General features: G+C 43.4%; 1 protein-coding gene across 1 annotated transcript in view; it reads left to right on the top strand.

The window, feature by feature from the left end:
* Positions 1 to 11,485, top strand: part of FUT10 (fucosyltransferase 10) — a 62,387-nt gene extending 50,902 nt beyond the window's left edge. Inside the window, exon 4 of the mRNA XM_080928705.1 lies at positions 11,020 to 11,485. Coding sequence (XP_080784831.1) covers positions 11,020 to 11,253 — 234 coding nt within the window. The 3' untranslated portion in view covers positions 11,254 to 11,485. The remainder of the gene's footprint in view (positions 1 to 11,019) is intronic.
* The last annotated feature ends 7,450 nt before the right edge of the window (positions 11,486 to 18,935 follow it).

Here is an 18,935-nt window from a genome sequence, read left to right as displayed (position 1 = left end):
GGGGTTAACAACCTATCGCAGCTCTTCCAGGTCCCACCGCTCTCCGACCACTGCTCAGTGTTAGGCGCAGGAAGCTTTGACATCTCTATTTACGGTACATTTCATCCCGTCCAAGTTTCAAGGACACATTCAACCTGTCACAAGAAACAGCCTCAGTTATTCTTGTTACAGCATTGGGTTTCATGAGCACGTCCCCTCAGGTCTGTGAAAGCTCTTCTGTGTCCCTCTCACCTCAACCCACACACCTAGTTAGCTCCATATGCTTCTCCAGTTCTTGCCAGCACAGCCTGGTCCGCTCTGCTGAAGTATTCCCGTGCTTCCAGCAGGCTGTCGCTTCTCAGAGCTGGTGATGGGTAGGTGCTGCTCAAGGCCCCACAGCAGCAGAGAGAGCATTTACTCTTATGTAAAGCATGCTCCGTAGGACCACTTAGCCTGGTCTCCACAGAAAACAAAAATGGAAGCAGAATCTTAAGGACTATGGCTTTATTAGGAAGTCCTGTCCCTCACAAAACAGCAGCACAGGAAGGAAGCAGGACAGAAATGAAGATGCGACAGGGCTTTTCTGTGAGCCTCTCTGACCATACCTTCCTACTTATCCACTGAGGCACGTGCCCTGTGTCTCAGGACCATTTCTTCAGAGAAGGAAGGAGATATGGTTTCCTCTGGTTAAAGGAGAAGTGCCCCATAGAGCCCAACTCCTTTCCTGTATTGAGTTGGGATATGGTTATGGGGTGGTCCATGACTTCAGTAGTTAACTTTGCAGGTAGGAAGGGAGAGTCACACGGAGGGAGGGTAGGTAAGCATTTCGTCCAGCCCTGCTCTGTTGCGTCAAGAGAGCTGAACTCTTAGGGGTACATGTGATATATGTTAGTCATATCACTGTGACAAATTCCTAGTGCAGACAGTGTAGGACAAAGGGAGCCCTACCTCATGGTTTCAGAAGTTTCAGCCCACAGTCCTTAACCTTATTATTATTATTATTTTTTAGTATTAACAGGAGAACACTGTGGCAGCAGGTATGTGGCCAGTTATTCACCTCAGGGTAGAACGGAAGTGCAAGATAAAGGCAGGAGTGTAGGGAGGAGACGGAGAGGTTACCTTAGTTGACTTCTTGACCCAGTTATATCCTGTATCCTAAAGTTTCAGAGCCTTCCAGAGCAATGCCAACAGTTGAATGCCAAGTTTTTAATACATAAACCTTTGGGGAATATGCTCCACATCTAAACCATACTGACGTATCTGCTGGCAGACAGCGCCCTCACCCTCATCTAAACCTACTGCCCCTTAACCCTGGGAATCTAAAGTCTTCCTGTTAGGCCAGTGAGGTGGCTCAGTAATTAATGGTGCCTGATGCCAACTGGAGTTTGATCCCCAGAATACATAGGATGGACGGAGAGAACTGTCCTTCAAGGTGGTTCTCTAGCTTCTGTATACACATCCCTCCCTGTCCTGCCCGCAAAGTGAATAAAGCGTGATGTAACTCTATTAAGAAAGTCAAGTCCCACTCTTCAAATTCTTTGAAAGTGGATTTTCCCCCATGAGTGGTGAACATCAGTTTTCTGTATGGAGAAGCAGGACATGGGGACTCGATGACAAATATTGCTTGAGCTTTGCTGTTATGCCCACATCTATGGCCACGCCCAGGGGTTCCGTTTGGCACCAGGCTCCAGGACACCTTGGTGTACTTGCTGCTTGGTGGAATTGGGTTGTCTCTGGTCAGCGGAGTCATTTGCCGCCCATCTATTAACATCCCAATTTTCAAATTTGTGGTTAATGCTTTCTTCATCATTTTAATTTTTCTTTATGAATCTATCCCTTAACAGAAAGCATATTCTTTTCATCTCGTGGGGGAATTTGTGAAAGAATGAAATTAAAATGTGTGTCCAGCCAATGCTATTTTACTTGGACATCTCCATTTATTTACTAAAAAAATGCTGTAAAACTACATTATTAAGGCACTCCTCCCCCCCATTCTGGACCGACTGACTTAGGAAACAGCCGTCAATAAAAGTCATCGCCTTTGTCATAATGCTTGCACTTTGAACAGACAGCATCGAATAATTATAGAAATAAACTTTGATGAGCTCTGTGAAGAAAACTGTCTCTGATGAGGAACATGAATATTTACAGCACAGATTTTACTAGAATCTTCCGAAGGGCCATCCTCAGTTTTGGAGAAACTTTTCAGCATAAGTGCCACAGTATTGAGGACACCAACTGTTAACAGTGAGTCCATTATCCACCAGAAGGGTGCACACGTCTAGTAACAAACGAGAGAATTAAATGGAGTCGGAGTCACATTTCAGAATTCCCTGGCAAGATAAATACACTTTTGGCACAAAATAAATACACTCATTAGGACTGTGTCATCAGCTGGATAGTTGCTAGGAGACAGTGAAATGAATTGTTTTATTCTTTTTTTTTTTTTTTGAATGTATGTGTTTTGTGTGAATGGATGTGTGTGCATGTGTGTGTGCATGTATATGTGTGTATGTGTGTGTGTGCAGGCCATTTTGTATGTGATAAATACTGCACAAAGATGGGCATCTTTCTGGCCCAACTGTACAGGAGAATTTAATTAATCAATTAACTAATTAATATAAAATGTTGTCCTCCTCCTGGTCACACCTCCTCTCCAGAAACCCTTCTCCCAATCCCCCTTCTTTCCTGAGAGGATGGGGACTCTCTTGAGTCTCCCTCCACCCTGGCACAGTCGGTCTCTGCCAGGGTAGGCACATCCTCTCTTACTGAGGCTAGACAGACCAGATTCCACAGTCAGGCTACAACTTTAGGCAGAGCCTTCACTTCAGTTTTTGGGGGGCCCACATGGAGACTGCACTGCACATCTGCTACCTATGTGCTGATGGCCTTGTTCAAGCCCTTGTGTGCTCTTTGGTTGATGGTTAAGTCTCAAGGTTAGTTGACTCTGTTGGTCCTCCATTGGGGTTCCCATCTCTTTCAGGGCTTTCAGTCCTCCCAACTCTTTCATAAGAGTCCCCAGTCTCCATCAGTGTTTGGCTGTAGGTATCTGCATCTGTTTTAGTCAGCTACTGGGTACAGTCTTGATTGCAAACATAACAGAGTATCATTAGCAATGTCAGGGATTGATGTTTGCCCATGGCATGGGTTTCAAGTTGGCTGGTTATTGATTGGGCATCCCCTCGGTCTCTGCTCCATCTTTGTCCTTGCATTTCTTTCAGACTGGACAAATTTTGGGTCAAAAATTTTGTGGGTGGGTTAGTGTCCTTGTTTCTCCACCACGGTTCCTGTATAGGAGAATCTAAACATTTTCAATGTCTACTTAAACAAAACAATGCTGCCTGACTTCAGGTTAGTAGTATTTATTGTAAGGGGAGTAAATGCTTTTTTATGTTATTGATAGACGATGGGAGGGCAAAGCTTCAAGCTGGAGATTGTCAGTCATCTCACAGTTGCCACATAGAAACCACACATGTCCTTGTTTGTTTGTTTGTTTTTGTTTATTTATTTATTTTTTGCCCTCAACCTCTTAAATTGTAGTTTTAAAACCATAGACTAGACGATTGGGCTGGTGAGATGGCTCAGCAGGTACATGTGCTTGTTGTCAAGGTGGTGACCCAAGTTAGAAAGGAGGCATGTGATGTCCCAAAGCTGTCTTCTGATACCCCCACATGCACTGTCACATGCCTTGCCAACCCCCCACAAACAAATAAATGTTAAAAAAAAATACTAAAATCATAGAATGTGGGCCGGAAAGATGGTTCAGAGGTTAAGAGCACTGACTGCTCTTCCAGAGGTCCTGAGTTCAATTCCCAGCAACCACATGGTGGCTCACAACCATCTGTAATGGGATCTGATGCCCTCTTCTGGCATGTCTGAAGACAGCTACAGTGTACTCACATATTTAAAAACAAATACATTTTATAAAAAGAATGGAATGTTCTAACATTGAAATAAAGAAAATATTCAATAAGGGAAATCATAGAACATCAATGGGTAGTATGTTAGGTATCACCAGATTCAACACCTCTTCAGCTACTGAGACTTAGCATTTCAATTAGACCTATGATTTTCAATAAAATTGCCATAGCACACCCCCCCATATATTATCTACTATGTGTTTTTAGCATGTTATGGCCATTGGTAGGACCAGTGTCTGAGCCATCTCTGATTCAGGTTCCATTCATTTCTGTTTCTCTTGGCAATACTTACTTAGCTATCATTTTATGCTTTATGTGCCTGTGGTCTTCGACTGATTGCTGTGCCCTAAGTAACAGAAGGACAGACATGGATGTAATCTAACTGTTGTGTTTAAAAGTGACTATATATTTGTCACTCCTGGCTCTAGTCAGTCTAATTAGAAGTGGAGATGACTTATGATTTTGTGTTCCTTCCTCCTCCCCTTCAGTGTGGCAGATAATCCTCTGGACTTTGTATATATCAGAAAACGACTCTGCTGTTGAACTGTTGCCCCAGACCCTTGATGCTTGCTTTTAATTCTCTATAGACTACAATGTTTTTCTTCCTGCTGTGTGGTACACTTTTTTTTTGATTATGATGTGGTAGGCTCATGGTGGTGTGTGCTAGGTCCTTTGTCTTAGAAGCTTCAGACTCAGGCAGGCTCTGATTTCCTGCATCTAGAGGTAAAGCTGTGTACATTTTTCTGATTCAACTTCCCATGATAATCAGACTATATTTATTTACTTTGTATTTCTGCACTGTTGCAGTAAATGTTAAAAAATAGAACCAACCCTTGCTGTCCTCGGCATTGTTGAGACGTGTGGCATCCGTGGGGTATATTCATCTCAGCAGCGGCCTCCCTCCTGCTCTCTGCCTCCGAACTCTGCTCACATTCCCAGCAACCCGGTAAAATCAAGACTCTAGAGGTTCCAGCAGTTCCCCGTCTTGGACTCTGCTCACATTCCATGCCACTGCCCCCTGTGGTCACTGTCACAACTCTCACCAGGTGGACAAATTCAAAACTCCAGCAACTTGTAACTTAACTATCAGATTTATCTCAGTAATTTATCTCAGTAAATTTACAGTCCACGAAACGTCCACACAATAAACACAGATTCAATTGATATGATATAATTTGCCCACTTACAGAAGACAAACTGCCCCCTAACAATCCATCCCTTATAAGATACTTATAGCTACCTGTGGCTGAATCAAGCCACACAGAGATGGATCTTCCTCACCTTCCTCCATCTTGCCTCTATTTCTTTCCTCTCCTAGTTTCTCTCCTCTTTCCAAAACTCTGTCCCCGCCTTACTTTTTACTGTCCTATCACAGGCCTTGTCTTATCTTGTGCCTGCCCTCCTTTAATTTCAACCACAATTCGTGGTTTGGGTGTGAGAATTCGGTGTTCCTCACCAGTGACAAATGACCTGCTGGTCACAAAATTGTTTCTAGATTTCTCTCTACCATTAGGAAGATGATTTTTTTTTTCTTGCACAGAAGTAGATCCAGGGGTAGGATTTTCTTCTAATTCCTTAGTGGCTCAAGTTTTCATTATGAGAAAAGAATCTGGGATTTTCAATGTCCACCATGCTATACTGTACCAAAGAGAGAGTTTTGTGTTTTCTGTTCCACCTTTATGTCCTTCTAGGGCATTTAATGGAAGTTCACAGAGAAGAGCATTTGAACTTCAATTTCACTTGGACCTCCAGCACACTCATAAAGTAGATGATTCTTGGCCTTCAGGAATCTGTGGAAAAACTGGCTGATTCCTTGTTACTTCTTTGTATGTCATCTACCTCTTTCCTGCTCAATTTCCAGAGTTATAGTTCATGCTTCCATCTTTCCTGGGAGGCTATTCTCACTCTTTACAATTCGGTCCCCTTACAGACTGAAACAGTTAAGAATCTCAGGACACTCAGAATCTTTACTCTTGGTTAGCTGAGGAACCCCATTCTCTTTGGAAGCACAATCTTTTAAAATCATTCTTTAGAAACAGCTGGATTTTCTACACAAGTTCACAACTGGAAGGAGATATGGAAACTTAGTTATTTCTAAATATGCCATAACTGTTTCATCAAACACACTTCAGATTAGGTTGTAGAATATTTTCTGGTAGAACCTTAGATTGAAAACAGTGAATTTCATGCAGTGTCACCTTCAGATGAAATTTAACGCTACACTATTCAGAGGACCCTTCTCTTGAGAGGCAGGAAAATACTGTCATTACTGACAGCCTCATAAAACATTGGTACAAGGCCATGGCTGAGGAAGACACCAAAATTATGTGGCCAGTACAGTTACTAGCTGGCTGATGATTCAAGTTGTACAGGATGTCTCTAGCACATTTCCAGTGTGGGTGGTTTTTATTAGTTTTTAAAGACACCTTAATTTAGTCTTCATCAGTTTCAACAGTTGTGCGGTGCTTTTGCATGCATCCCAAGATTCCCCTTTGGTAGTCCATTCTTAGCTACCTGCTGCTGGGTCTTCTACTGCTGAGAACTTGAACCAATGTCTTTGGTTGTAACCTTGGCATCTCTTTAACATCTGCTCCAGGTGTACCCCAGCACAATGCCTGACCAGAGAGATCCAAGGTATACCCCAACATAATGCCTGGTCAAAGCTACCTCTAGTGTACCCAACACAATGCTTAGCCAAACAACCCAGTGTTCCCTAACACAGTGTCTGTTAACATAACCACACGTGTACTCCAAACAGTGCCTGGTCAAAGCAATCCTAAGTATACCCCAACATGGTGCCTTGTCAAAGTAACCCCAAATGTACTCTAACACAGTGCCTGGCAAAGCAATCCCAAGTGTTCTCCAACACATTGTATGTTAACATAACCACATGTGTACCTCAACACAGTGCCTGGTCAAAGCAACCCTATGTGTACCCCAACACAGTGCCTTGTTAAAGCAACCCCAAATGTACCCTAACACAGTGCCTGGCAAAGCAACCCCAACTGTACCCCAACACAGTGCCTGGTTCAAGCAACCTTAAATGTTCTTTAGCACAATAGCTAGGAAAAGCAATCCCAAATTTGAATCTACTTCTGGCCTTTTGAACTTTGTATTGCTATTACATCTCCCAGATATTTAGTCTGAGAATTTCTTCATGGTCTGCAATTTGGTTCTCTGTGTTCAGAAATGTCTGTGTTATCATATGGTGGGCCACGAATTAGGGAATTGGGAGAGAGGGCTGGTTGTCAAAAAGGCAACTTAACTTCGCTTTACTAACATCTCAGAAAGCAGTCTGAGTAACATTACTTGTTACTGCTTGTTTAAGAAGACATTAAAAGAGAGGCTTGGGGTCTTAAAGTTGCCACAGAGCTGAAAGGGAGCCAGAAAGCAGCAGGGGCTGTTCTTGCCGAACGGCCGACACAAAGTGAGATATAAACTAAGCTAGGAAAATCAGCTAGCTGTCTCCTTTCTGAAACATCCATCTTGAATCTTAGGTCCCAGAAACAGCCTTTGGAAGACCAAAAGGTAAAAATCCTCACTAGTAAAGAGGTTATTTATGTCTTCTTCCACTGGTCCAAGGGAGTGAAATGCAGTTTTCATGTCCACTCCAATAAAAGCCTCAGCACAGACTCAGACATGCAGCGTGACTTCCCACCTTCTTTTGCCTGCTTTGGCTTTTTATTAAAAAACGCTGCTCTCCTTGCCCATACTCTGCTTTTATTAAGAGCCCCCCGGTTTCCATTCTGCACTCTAGTTCTTTGTGTAAAGTGATGTGTTGGGATAGTGACATTGTCAGGCCCAGCCTCACTGAGGACAGAGATGGCTCTCTGTCAGTACCAGGCCTTTGGAAATCAAACTATCAGAAAGAGGGCTGGGGGAAGGATCACCTTCTTAAGTAAACTAGTTCATGCCTCTGTTGACAGTCCCTTCTACACCTATAGCCCTGTTTCCACCCCAGCGTCTTCTCATATGTTTTCTATGGGCATTTTAAGGAGAAGAAATTATATTGACCTAACTATGATAGCATCACAATTGCTATTAGATTCCGAAATTTGGCTTACTGCCTTTTAACTTTGAGATAGGTAAGAATTACACTAATTATAAACCCGATACATTAATGTTATTTTTATGTTGAACAACATTTTTAGAAAAAGATTCTTAGGCATATAGATGAAAGCACAAAATAACCCTACATATTTAAGACAAAACCAACATCTTTCACCTCTTTTCGCTTCTTCATAAGCTACCACAATCATTAGCTAATTAGGTAATCACTTAGGCATTCAATATTTCTAAATATTTATATATATTATCTTTTTGATAGTGTTTATGTGATCATGTTATAGAACTTATTCAGAAATTAACTATATTGTATACTGTCTTGTTTCTTATTTTTACAGCCTTCTGTTTCCTTCTACTTTATATATATATATATATATATATATATATATATATATATATATATATATATATATATATATATATATATATATATATATATATATATATTATTGTTGGATTACTTTTTCTCTGAATTCTCACTGTTAGTCTTTGTTGATTGCTTACATCTTCTCTGAAGAGTTCATGTACTTCAGTGGTAAAGATCGATCTTATTGTCAACATGGCAGTCCTGAGATGAAGAGGAGATTAGTCAAGCACACCTGGTGTGTTTTGGAGGACATTTCCAGACATGGTTAGATCATGAGGACTGCTAATATGATCAATGTCTTCACTCATTTATGCAGTCAAATCTTAACAAACCATTGTAAAGTGCTAAGATCAGGAAAATAGAGCCTAGATGAAGGATATAGGTCACTGAGAGTATATCTTAGAGCTGTGGTTCTCTGTCTGTGGGTCTGGACACCTTCGGGGATTCACATGTCAGATATTTGTAGTCGACCCATGACTGTCAGCCAGCGTAGGTACCTTGAGTGGGAGTCTGGAAACTAAAGGACAAAGACGAGAGAGGAATGGAGCCAAGACAAAGTCCTGATCAAGGCTCAGCTTTATTGCAAAGCAGTAGGCTTAGAAAGACAAAAACCACAAGCCCAACCCTAGACCTGACTGAAGACATAAATCACCTCATGCCAGCAGCCAATGGCATAAGTTTTTATTTCTCAGCACAGGTCTCTCTTAAAGAAAGGCGAGACTGAGATCAGGCCAAACGCAGAACTCCTAACTCAGGCAGGAAAATTCCACCAAATGCTGTGTCAGCAAAAACAGCTGCTACAGCTACACCTGCTATGTAGGTCAGGGCAGAGCCTCCACGGGTATTTATAGTACAGTTCATAACAGTGGCAAAATTACAGTTATGAAGTAGCAACAAAAACAATTTGGTGGTTGGGGTTACCATGAGATGAGGGTAACAACGTTATGGATGCCTTAGAGGGTGTGTCTTTAGCCAGTGAGATAGTTTGGTGTAGAAAGATGCTTTTATACCTGATAGCCTGAGTTCCACCTTGGAACCCACATGACAGAAGGAAAGTATCAACAAGTTGCCTCTGGCTTTTATACCCTTGCGGTGATGCTGACACCCCTGCCCCCGCCTTAATAAATAAGTGAGATGTCATCTAAAAGAGAAAGGGAGTCTCTTGTTTGGTTCTTCCTGTCTTAACTGACAAGTGTGTGGGGTGTCTTCATTCCACACTAGTGTTTATGACATACCTTAGCCAAGTAGAGATTATGAAAACATCAGTTTTCCTAGGAGTTTTAAATCATTTTGCCATGGCTTTTAAAAATGTTTTCTTGAACAGATTTTATTAATGGAAGATTTATGATGAAAAACTGGTTTCTGCCAATGCTAAAAACACTACTGTTGGTATATCGCTACTGAGTTCCAGGCATGTTTCACTTTAGAGAAACTATCGTATTTCTTCAGCCATTTGCAGTTGAGAGCTGCTGGAAAAGGGAAAATCAGTTTTCTTTAACTGAGTGAAGCGAGGTATGTCAGCCATACTCCAGGGCAGAGCCCGTGCCCAGAGGTAGAGTTTCTTTTCTAATGTAATGTTTTAAATGATTATCTGGGAATTTCATACAAAGCATCCTGATCAAACTTGCTTTCCTTTACTCCAAGGTCCACCTTCCCAGCCCTGTGTCCTCATCCCCCCCCCCAAAAAAAAACACATCATGTCCAATTTGTGTTGTCTGTATTCTCATTGGGGTGTGACTGATCAAACTCCCAGTCACCAGACTCTTAAAGATAACTGAGTCCTTCAGGATCTGTTTACTTTTATTATTATTATATTTTTTTGTATATGTGGGATTTTTTTTTTTTTTTTTTTTTTTTTGGAGAAACAGAGCATGAAGTTTCCTGGGTTTGTGGGGAAGTGTGGGAAGGGATAAGCATAGGACTACTTGGTTCCTGCTTGGTGGAACTTTTTGGGAAGGATTAGGAGGTGTGGCCTTATTTGAGGAGGTGTGTCACTGGAGGTAGGCTTTTGGTGTCAAAGGACTCACACCATTTCCAGTGTGCCCTCTCCGCCTCCTACTTGTACAAAAGGATGTGAGTTCTCAGCTGTTCCTGTTGCCACGCCCCTGCTCCCCTATCAAAGACTCCAACCCTCTGAAACTGTAAATTAAATGCTTTTTAAAAACAAATGAATAGCCTAGGTTATGGTGTCTTGTCACAGCAATAGAAAGAGTAACTAACATTGCACCAGAATCTCAAGAACTGCGTTCTCGGAGTACAAAGCTTTCTTGTGCAGAGGATGATATGGGCACTGGCATCGAGGAGAAAAGTAATTAAATAAGGCAATAAGCAGGAGTGGGGAAGCAGGCTCCAGAGAGAACTAGGCTTCGCCTTAGGTGTGCTGATATATTGCTTTGGAGCAGTCCTTAGAATTCGACTTCCCACCTCTGTAAAATACGATGGTCGTATTTATTTCATGAAAACTAAGGGAGACTGTCTGGGACACCTGGCGGAGTGTCCAGTGTGTAGAATAGTCCCAATAAATGTTGATATGTTCCCCTGTGACACTTCGACCGTGTAACTGCTGAGACTATGGAGGGAAAGTATTTGCTTTATGAAAGTCTGCTCTGTCCTCTGGTTGAGCATCAGGAGCATGGGGAGTGCATTTCCTTACCGTGTCCTTTAAATTCTCTCCTTCTCTCCATGCAGGGTCTACCACCCAAACAGTGGAGGGCGGATGTGAGCCACCTGCATTGCCCAGAACCTGCCTTGTTCGATTTCTCATCTCCAGCCCCTCCGGCCCTACGTGGGAGATCCTTGCGAGAGCTGTGGCTACCCAGTTTTCAGCAGTCTAAGAAGGAAGCCCAGGCACTGAGGTGGCTGGTAGATAGGAATCAGAATTTTTCATCGGAAGAGTTTTGGGCTCTAGTATTTAAAGACTAATTTTCAAAGGTACTAGAGTGACAGAGTAAGTGTAGTTCTCTTGGTGGCCTTAATATTTGAAGATGAAAGATGACGGCTATTCCACCGAGTGCCCTTGAGGATAAGAAGTAATTGCAGCATTTTCACAAAGAGCCCTGGCAAGTCGGAGCTGTGGATTGCTTCTAGAGGTTGCCTCTGTATTTTTATACTAAAAGGAAAAAAAAAAAAGAAGTAGACTTTCATGAATGGACATTGGTTGATTTCAGGTACTGACTTGAGGCCCTGAGCTTCCCTTGCTGCGCATCTAGCTGGGTGGGTGATACCCACCTCCCTGTCAGCAGCTCATTTTCCTTGGCAAGTCCAGTTTCTTGAGGTGGGAATGAATGAACTGTATTAGAACTTGGCAGGGAGAGACTCCATCTGTTGTTCTCGGGGACGTGAGTAAGCAAAGCTCTGTCAAGCTCCTCTGCTCCCCAGGCCATGTGCATAGCTTCCTCTTCACATCTGTAAGCCTCCTCACTAGCCACCTCACTAGTCACCCCACTAGCCATCTCACTAGCTACCTCACTAGCCACCACACTAGCCTCCCTGTATTCTCCTCACCTGTGCCCTCCTCTCATTTCCCTCTGAAGGGGAGTTTTCTGTAAAGATATAACTTCTGATTTCTCAGTGAGATGTCACTAATTGTTACTATGGCGGCAGGTTTCACGGCACAGGGCCATTTGTTTTGATCAAGTTGTGAATGTCAACGCCCTGGGCTCTCCTCTGGTCTGAAGCTGATTGACCTTAGAAGGGTGGTTGCAGCCTGTCATGGTAGGCAGGCGGGCCGCTGAGGAGCCTTTCCTAGTTTCCAAGGCTGCTGGAAAAGGTTCAGCTGTATTATCTGGTTCCCTACTGGAGCTCTTTATCTGAAAACAAGGAATAACACTGGCTTTCGTTCTAGTAGATGGTGAGGAGACTTCTGTCTGGCCCCTGCCAAGCCTTTTGATAACGGGTGTGTTGGCTTCTGAGTTCTTCATGTGGGAAGACAAGCCATTGATCTCCAGCTGTGGCAGCTGTGAGGATGTAAAGCAGCCTGTTTTTTTCTGAGCAGTCACCTTCCTGGTGGCACAACCTGTCTGTGGGGAGTTTCTCCTCAGTCTCACACCTGTCATGGACTAACTGTGGCCATAGACAAATCTCTGAACCTCCCTGGACCTTGAATTTGTATCTTAAGAAGTGGCCTTTGGAGTTGTAACTTTTAAAATTACTTCTCAAAGTTTAAGATGGTTAATTTCACAGATGCTTTTCACTAAAGTGGGAATAAACTGGTATACATGTGTGATATTTTAAAAGAAATATATTTTTGAAGGAAGGATCGTGTGTATTTTACATAGTATTGGAAATGAAGGGTATTCTCTATTATTTTAATCTAATAACGCCAACACAGGAGGTGTTTGAAAAGGGATTGTTGGTGTAAAGTCAGGCCTTAAACTGTTTGCTGAATGAGGTGGAATTCTTTCTGAATCCTCAGAAATGGTCTGCAAAGGACTTACACTTTTGACAGAATAACATAGTAGCTCCACTTTTCATAAGTGTCTAAATCAAATATTCAGTGCTTTCATGTGCGTCTCAAATCTCAATATGTCAGGCAGTCCTTGAACTTTTTTGAGAACTTCAAATATGCCGTGACGGATGTGGTTCTCCCCGACTCCTCCCAGTGTCCACCCCTCCTTTGTCTTTTTTCTAAGTAGAACACAGAATCTTCTCTTATACAGTACATCTCAGCCACAGTTTTGTCTCTCTCCACTCCTCCTAGCTCCCCTCCAGCTCCCCTCCAGCTCCTCTCTCCTGTAGATCTGCTCCCCCTCTATTTCCTCTTCAGGAGAAAGCAGGCCTCCAAGAGACAACAGCTCAACAGGACAAAACAAGATGAAGTAAAGCCGTAATATTGAGGCTGGACATTAAACACGTACTAGGACACACTAAATCTGGTTAGTGCTGCTCATTGGTGCATGGGTAAGGGACCGTACACTGGCTTAGGAACACTGTCGGTGGCCACATTATCCACGGTAAATAGCTCCTTTGTAAGGCACAGAGTCTGGCGACAGTCTGTCCCCTTTCCAGGGATTGTGACTGACTTGATCTTTTGTAGGTATACTACAGGTGACCCCAGCTACAGTGAGTTCATCTGTATGACAGCAGTGGCGTGTCTAGAAGGAAGCATTTCACTGGTTCCTATCTTTTGGCTCTTACATTCTCTCCATGCCCTTCTCCTCAGTCTTCCCTGAGCCTGACTGGGGGCAGATGTTTGAGATAGGTATCCCATTTATGGCCTTTTATTCTCAGTACTTTTGACCAGTTGTATCTCCCCAGGGATTGTTACCCACAGCAAAAAGAAGTTTCTCTGACTAAGGTTCTGCTCTAGGTATAAACAAAATTAATTTAATTTTAAACAAATTCCTTTTTTCTAGAATTTTATATAATATAAAATAATTTTTATATTATATGTGAACACACTGTATTGACATTGTTTTTACCCATCTTTCTCTGCCCCCCAACTTCTTCTTCCCCTACCTCACTTTCAAATTCATGACTCATTTGTTCATAATTAATGTTATACATATACACACATATATGTATATGTATATATATATGTGTGTGTATATATATGTATATGTATGTGTGTGTGTGTGTATATATATATATATATATATAAACCTACTAAGTCCATTTGGTGTTGCTTCTATGTTCACAAGTTTTGGGTTGACCACTTGAGATTGGATCACCTTGTCAGGAGTCTTGCACCTAAAGAAACTGGTTCCTTTCTCTCAGAGGCCACTGACTGCCTGCAGTTCTTTATCTATGGATGAGCCTTTGTGTAATTCCACCTATTTCCACTGACATGTTCACTGGCCTGGACATCATGAAGTCTCGTTTAGGCAACTATTCTGTTGAGATTTTATGTGTGCAACACCGCTGTCATATTGTGTCAGGAAATGCAGTGGTGTAAGATGTGGGCGAGAGAGAAGGTGAAGGGTTCTCGGGAGGGCTTTGTGATTTTATTAAAACCAGGGTCTAGGAGGCTGCAGAGATGGCTCAGTGAATGACAGTGCTGTCTGCTCTTGCATAGCACCCATGTTTAGCAGCTAGTAAATGCAGCTCCAGAGCATCTAATGCCCAATTCTAGACTCCAAGGATATCCTAAGCCATTTATTCCTCCTGGACTCTCCCTTTCCTGCTTCCTCTCCTCCATTTCCTCCTTCCAAGGCCCATAAAATAAACCATAAGAAACCAAACAGGTATGAAGGAATGCCCAGAGTACTCATAGTTACCCTTGTGGGACTTTTGATACATTTGCACACAGCTTCAAATAGCAAAATGACTCTGAAATGGTCCTGTGACAGGAAGGGACAAACCCCATAAACCTGCCTGTTGGATTGATGAATACAGTTAGACCCGAAACCCAAGGAGGATCTTTTGTTGCCTTCCCATTACTCTGTCCTGAATCTTGGCATCAGGCCACTTAATGGACCTGGTCTGAGAAAGAGGATAGAAACGACTAGACCTGTAGATCTTGATCTCAGTCATTCATTCACAGAAGATCGATGAGGAGAAAGAAAAGAGAAACCTGATACATCTTCTGGGAGCAGACCTGCCCTCTCCTGTGCTCCATGTGATTTGGATGTGGAATTACAGCACACAGCAGCGAGCTGTTATACACTGGGGACTTCTCTATCTGTAACTTTGGCCCATCACTTTCCCAGGCTCACACGCATTGACTTAGAACCTTAGTAGGGCTGGAGATAGGGCTGATTGAGGAGCTAGGGAAGGGGCTGCAGTGTGGGGGTACAACAGAGGTGACTCCCTAAGGTTTTATCCTCTCGGTACGTTGGGATGAGCAGCCCGATTATCATCAATCAGAGGTGAGGCCATATCTGAACAGTCAGAACATAACAAGAGAGACCTTTATCTTCATGGGCTTCTTGTCTGGCCCCCATTGTTTCTTTATACTCCTTGGAGCAGTGATCTGGGAGGTTCCTTTAGTCTGTTCCACTGAAGCTTATGATGTAAGTCAGGACTGGCCATTGATGAATGCTTCTGATGACATAGGTCCTCTATGTTACTTACAAAGCCCACACCATCCAATCAGGAGCATGAGAAGACACTTTACAACCAGCATGTACAGGCTGTTATAACTGTTTCGAATTTTGCAATCATGGACCTAATTTTTAACAATGATTGAGCTATGAGACTTAAAGGCCATCACTGTAGGTGTTGGGGGTATTAATGCTTTGAGGCTGGCCATATTCCAAGAGCCGTTGAGATGAACTTAAGTTGTTTCTCAGACGCAGAGTAAACTCCTTTGATGAATCTACTCGCAGGAGGGGAGAAAGGATAATATTATAAAAGAATGTCCATGATAAAGGAATAAAATGATTAATTAAATTACAGTGTGTCTTTTTATTCTGTATGATGGGTATTAGTCTAGAGAACTATGGGATGGATACATATGTATATTTAATACATAAAGAATTTATCAGGTTAGGGTACCTTAAGATAGTAACAACAACTAAGCCACAATTTGGTGACTGTTGTGAAATGGGCATTGTGACAGGCAATTTAATGATGTAAGATGTGATGGAGAGAGAAGGTAAGAATCCTGTAAATTGCCTGGCCCTGAGGCCAGGTCCTCAGTCATGGCAGTGTTCCCACAGCATCTGAGTTTTCCCAAGAGGCTGACTACCCAGCAGTTGCTCCTGGGAGGTTCCTGGTCCTTAGTTTTTGGTGGGTGCCTGACAACATTGTTTTGTTTTCAGTGATAGAACTGGCTGCAACAGCTGAAATCAATCAACTCAAGGGCCAGGTGAGTGAGAGGGCAGGTGAGTGAGAGGCCAGGTAATCGAAGGTCAGGTGAATGAGAGGCCAGGTGAGTGAAGGTCAGGTGAGTGAGAGGCCAGGTGAGTGAAGGTCGGGTGAGTGAAGGTCAGGTGAATGAGAGGCCAGGTGAGTGAAGGTCGGGTGAGTGAAGGTCAGGTGAGTGAGAGGCCAGGTGAGTGAAGGTCAGGTGAGTGAAGGTCAGGTGAATGAGAGGCCAGGTGAGTGAAGGTCAGGTGAGTGAAGGTCAGGTGAATGAGAGGCCAGGTGAGTGAAGGTCAGGTGAGTGAGAGGCCAGGTGAGTGAAGGTCGGGTGAGTGAAGGTCAGGTGAATGAGAGGCCAGGTGAGTGAAGGTCGGGTGAGTGAAGGTCAGGTGAGTGAGAGGCCAGGTGAGTGAAGGTCAGGTGAGCGAGGGTCAGGTTAGTGAAAGGTCAGGTGAGTGAGAGGCCAGGTGAGTGAAAATCCAGTGAGTGAGAGGCCAGGTGAGTGAAGGTTAGGTTAGCTGAAGGTCAGGTGAGTGAGAGGCCAGGTGAGTGAGGGTCAGGTGAAGGGAGAGGAGTCTTCTTACTGTACTCACTGTCTCCAGAGGGTTCTGTTCACAATCAGGTGTGCTTTCACTCAGCTATCAAGGCCATCAGGTGGCTTCTTCAGGTGAGGCTCCCTAACCAGGTGGTTCTAATTTGTGACAAGTTGGCATTAAAACCAACCACAGTGACAGAATTGGAAATGGGCGTGAGCCTGCTGCTCTGGCTGGGGAGATGCCTCACCAGAAAGTGCTTGCAGCAGAAACTTGTGGACCTAGATTGCACGCCCTACCATTCTTATAAAAATGCTGGGTGCTATGTCACAGGTCTATGATCTCAGTGCGGGGAGGGTAAGACAGGATCTCTGGGCTTGTGGCCCACCAGTGTAGTCACATCAGTGGGCTCCAGCTCCACACTCACTGAGAGCTGCTGTTCACAAAACAACAAGGAAGAGGATGGTTAAGGAACACGCAGCAGAAACCTCAGGCCTCCATTTCCGTGTACATATGTGCCAACATACCTGCATGCACACATACATAGGCCCACACAGCAGGCACACCCACACACAGCCATAGACTCCAAATTAAAGCAGTTATTTTAGGTATAGGAACCGCTGGGGGGCAAGGCCTGGGCGATGGAGTGGGAGCGCATGGTTTCCCAAGAACATCACGTTCACTCAAAGCAGAGCATCTGAAAAACTACACAAATGCAACCTTGAGCTGTTTGTCAGCCATTTTCCTAAAATCAAAGGGAGTCCGGCACTTTAAAAGACTCATAGAATCAGTTGTCAGTGATTAGAAATAAAGTAACCTGCAAGTGAAAATGAAGATTTTCGGAACCGAGGATCTGCTTGCATTGAATTGGCCTAGCACAGGTTCTCCTGAGGAGACGAGCGAGGGCATGTTAACAAACGTTTTGTATGACACAGAAGGAAATGGTGGGGGATGGCATTGGGCAGGGCGGTCTTCAGCGTTGCTTTTTATAATTTTAAAGAACGGAGAGAGAACATGGTGGAGGTTCTCTTAGATTAGTTTTGTATTTTACTCGAAGCATTCCTTGGGCGAGGTTTCAGAAAACAAAAGTGAGGCCAATGGCTCACCACTCCAATTGCAGTGCTCCCTGGGCTGAGGCAGGAGGATCACAAATCCGAGAGCAACTGAGGCTACAACAGAAGACCCTGTCTCTAAAAACAAGGAAGCAACACAGCCAAATACAGATTATTTGAAAATGAGAGTAAGATAAGTAACAATTATAGTTATCGAGGAAAATAAGGCTGTTTGTTTTTTTATTTGGAAAACAAGAAAAATGTATATGTATTAAAATAACTAAGAAAACAATTAGTGATTTGATCAAGCCTCCCGGAACTTGCTAATATATTTAATAATACTTTATTGAGCGTGCAAGACTGAGCCTGGCGGATGCAAAGCATGTTTCCGTGGAGTTCCTAATTCTAGTAGGGGATGATAAATTAAAATGCTTCAGCAGAACATAAAGCACTCAAGGAAGCTTTTATTCCTTTTTGTAAGAGCCTGGTGAGACGGGTCTTACCTCTGGGCCCCTACCTCCTACTCCACATGAAATGTGATATAAGCGTCCAGCATTTATGGAGTGTAATAAATGGGCTGTGTTCATAACAAGATTCACACAGAGCACTAAGAGTTTAGTTTTGCACCAACCAGGGAGCGTGCACAGGACTGACCGAGCTCTCCGCACGTTAGGGTTGTACAGTTTGGTCTGCTTGTGGGACTCCTAATAGCAGGAGTAGGGACAGCCTCTGACTCTGGTGCCTGCTTCCTTTGGGACCCTTTCCTCCTACTGCTGTTGCCTCCTTCAGCCTTAATAGAAGAGGAGGTGCCTAGTTTTCCTGCAATTTGATATGCCGTGACTGGTTGATATCCACAGGAGGCCTGCCCTTTTCTGAAGAGAAATGGAGTGGGGGGGGGCAACAGGGGGAAGGTGGTAGGGAGGGACTGGGAGGAGAAATTGTGGTTGGGAAGGTTGAAAAGAGAAAAGGACACATACTCTGATCCCTAACCCTGAGACAATCTTCAGTTGATAAGCATTTGTAATGAACATTCAGTGTTCTCCAAGGGAGTCTCACTGGGGAAACAGTATAATTCAGGGTAGGCTACATGCCCAGCAGTAGATGGTAACAGAAAAACTGAACTTAACAGCATCACTGGAGGCTCCTTGTCTTATGATGTCATGTTAGGGCTGTTTTCTTTTTAATTTTATCTGTCTGTGTGTCTGTGTGTCTGTCTTTGTGCCTTTTTTTTGGGGGGGGGGCTCTTTTCTTCCTTTTTGTTTCAATGTATCCGTTT

The sequence above is a fragment of the Micromys minutus genome, assembly GCF_963924665.1.
Source record: "Micromys minutus genome assembly, chromosome: 14".
NCBI lineage: Eukaryota > Metazoa > Chordata > Mammalia > Rodentia > Muridae > Micromys > Micromys minutus.
Note: the sequence above shows the minus strand (reverse complement) of the source record. Positions and strands in the feature narration are given on the sequence as shown.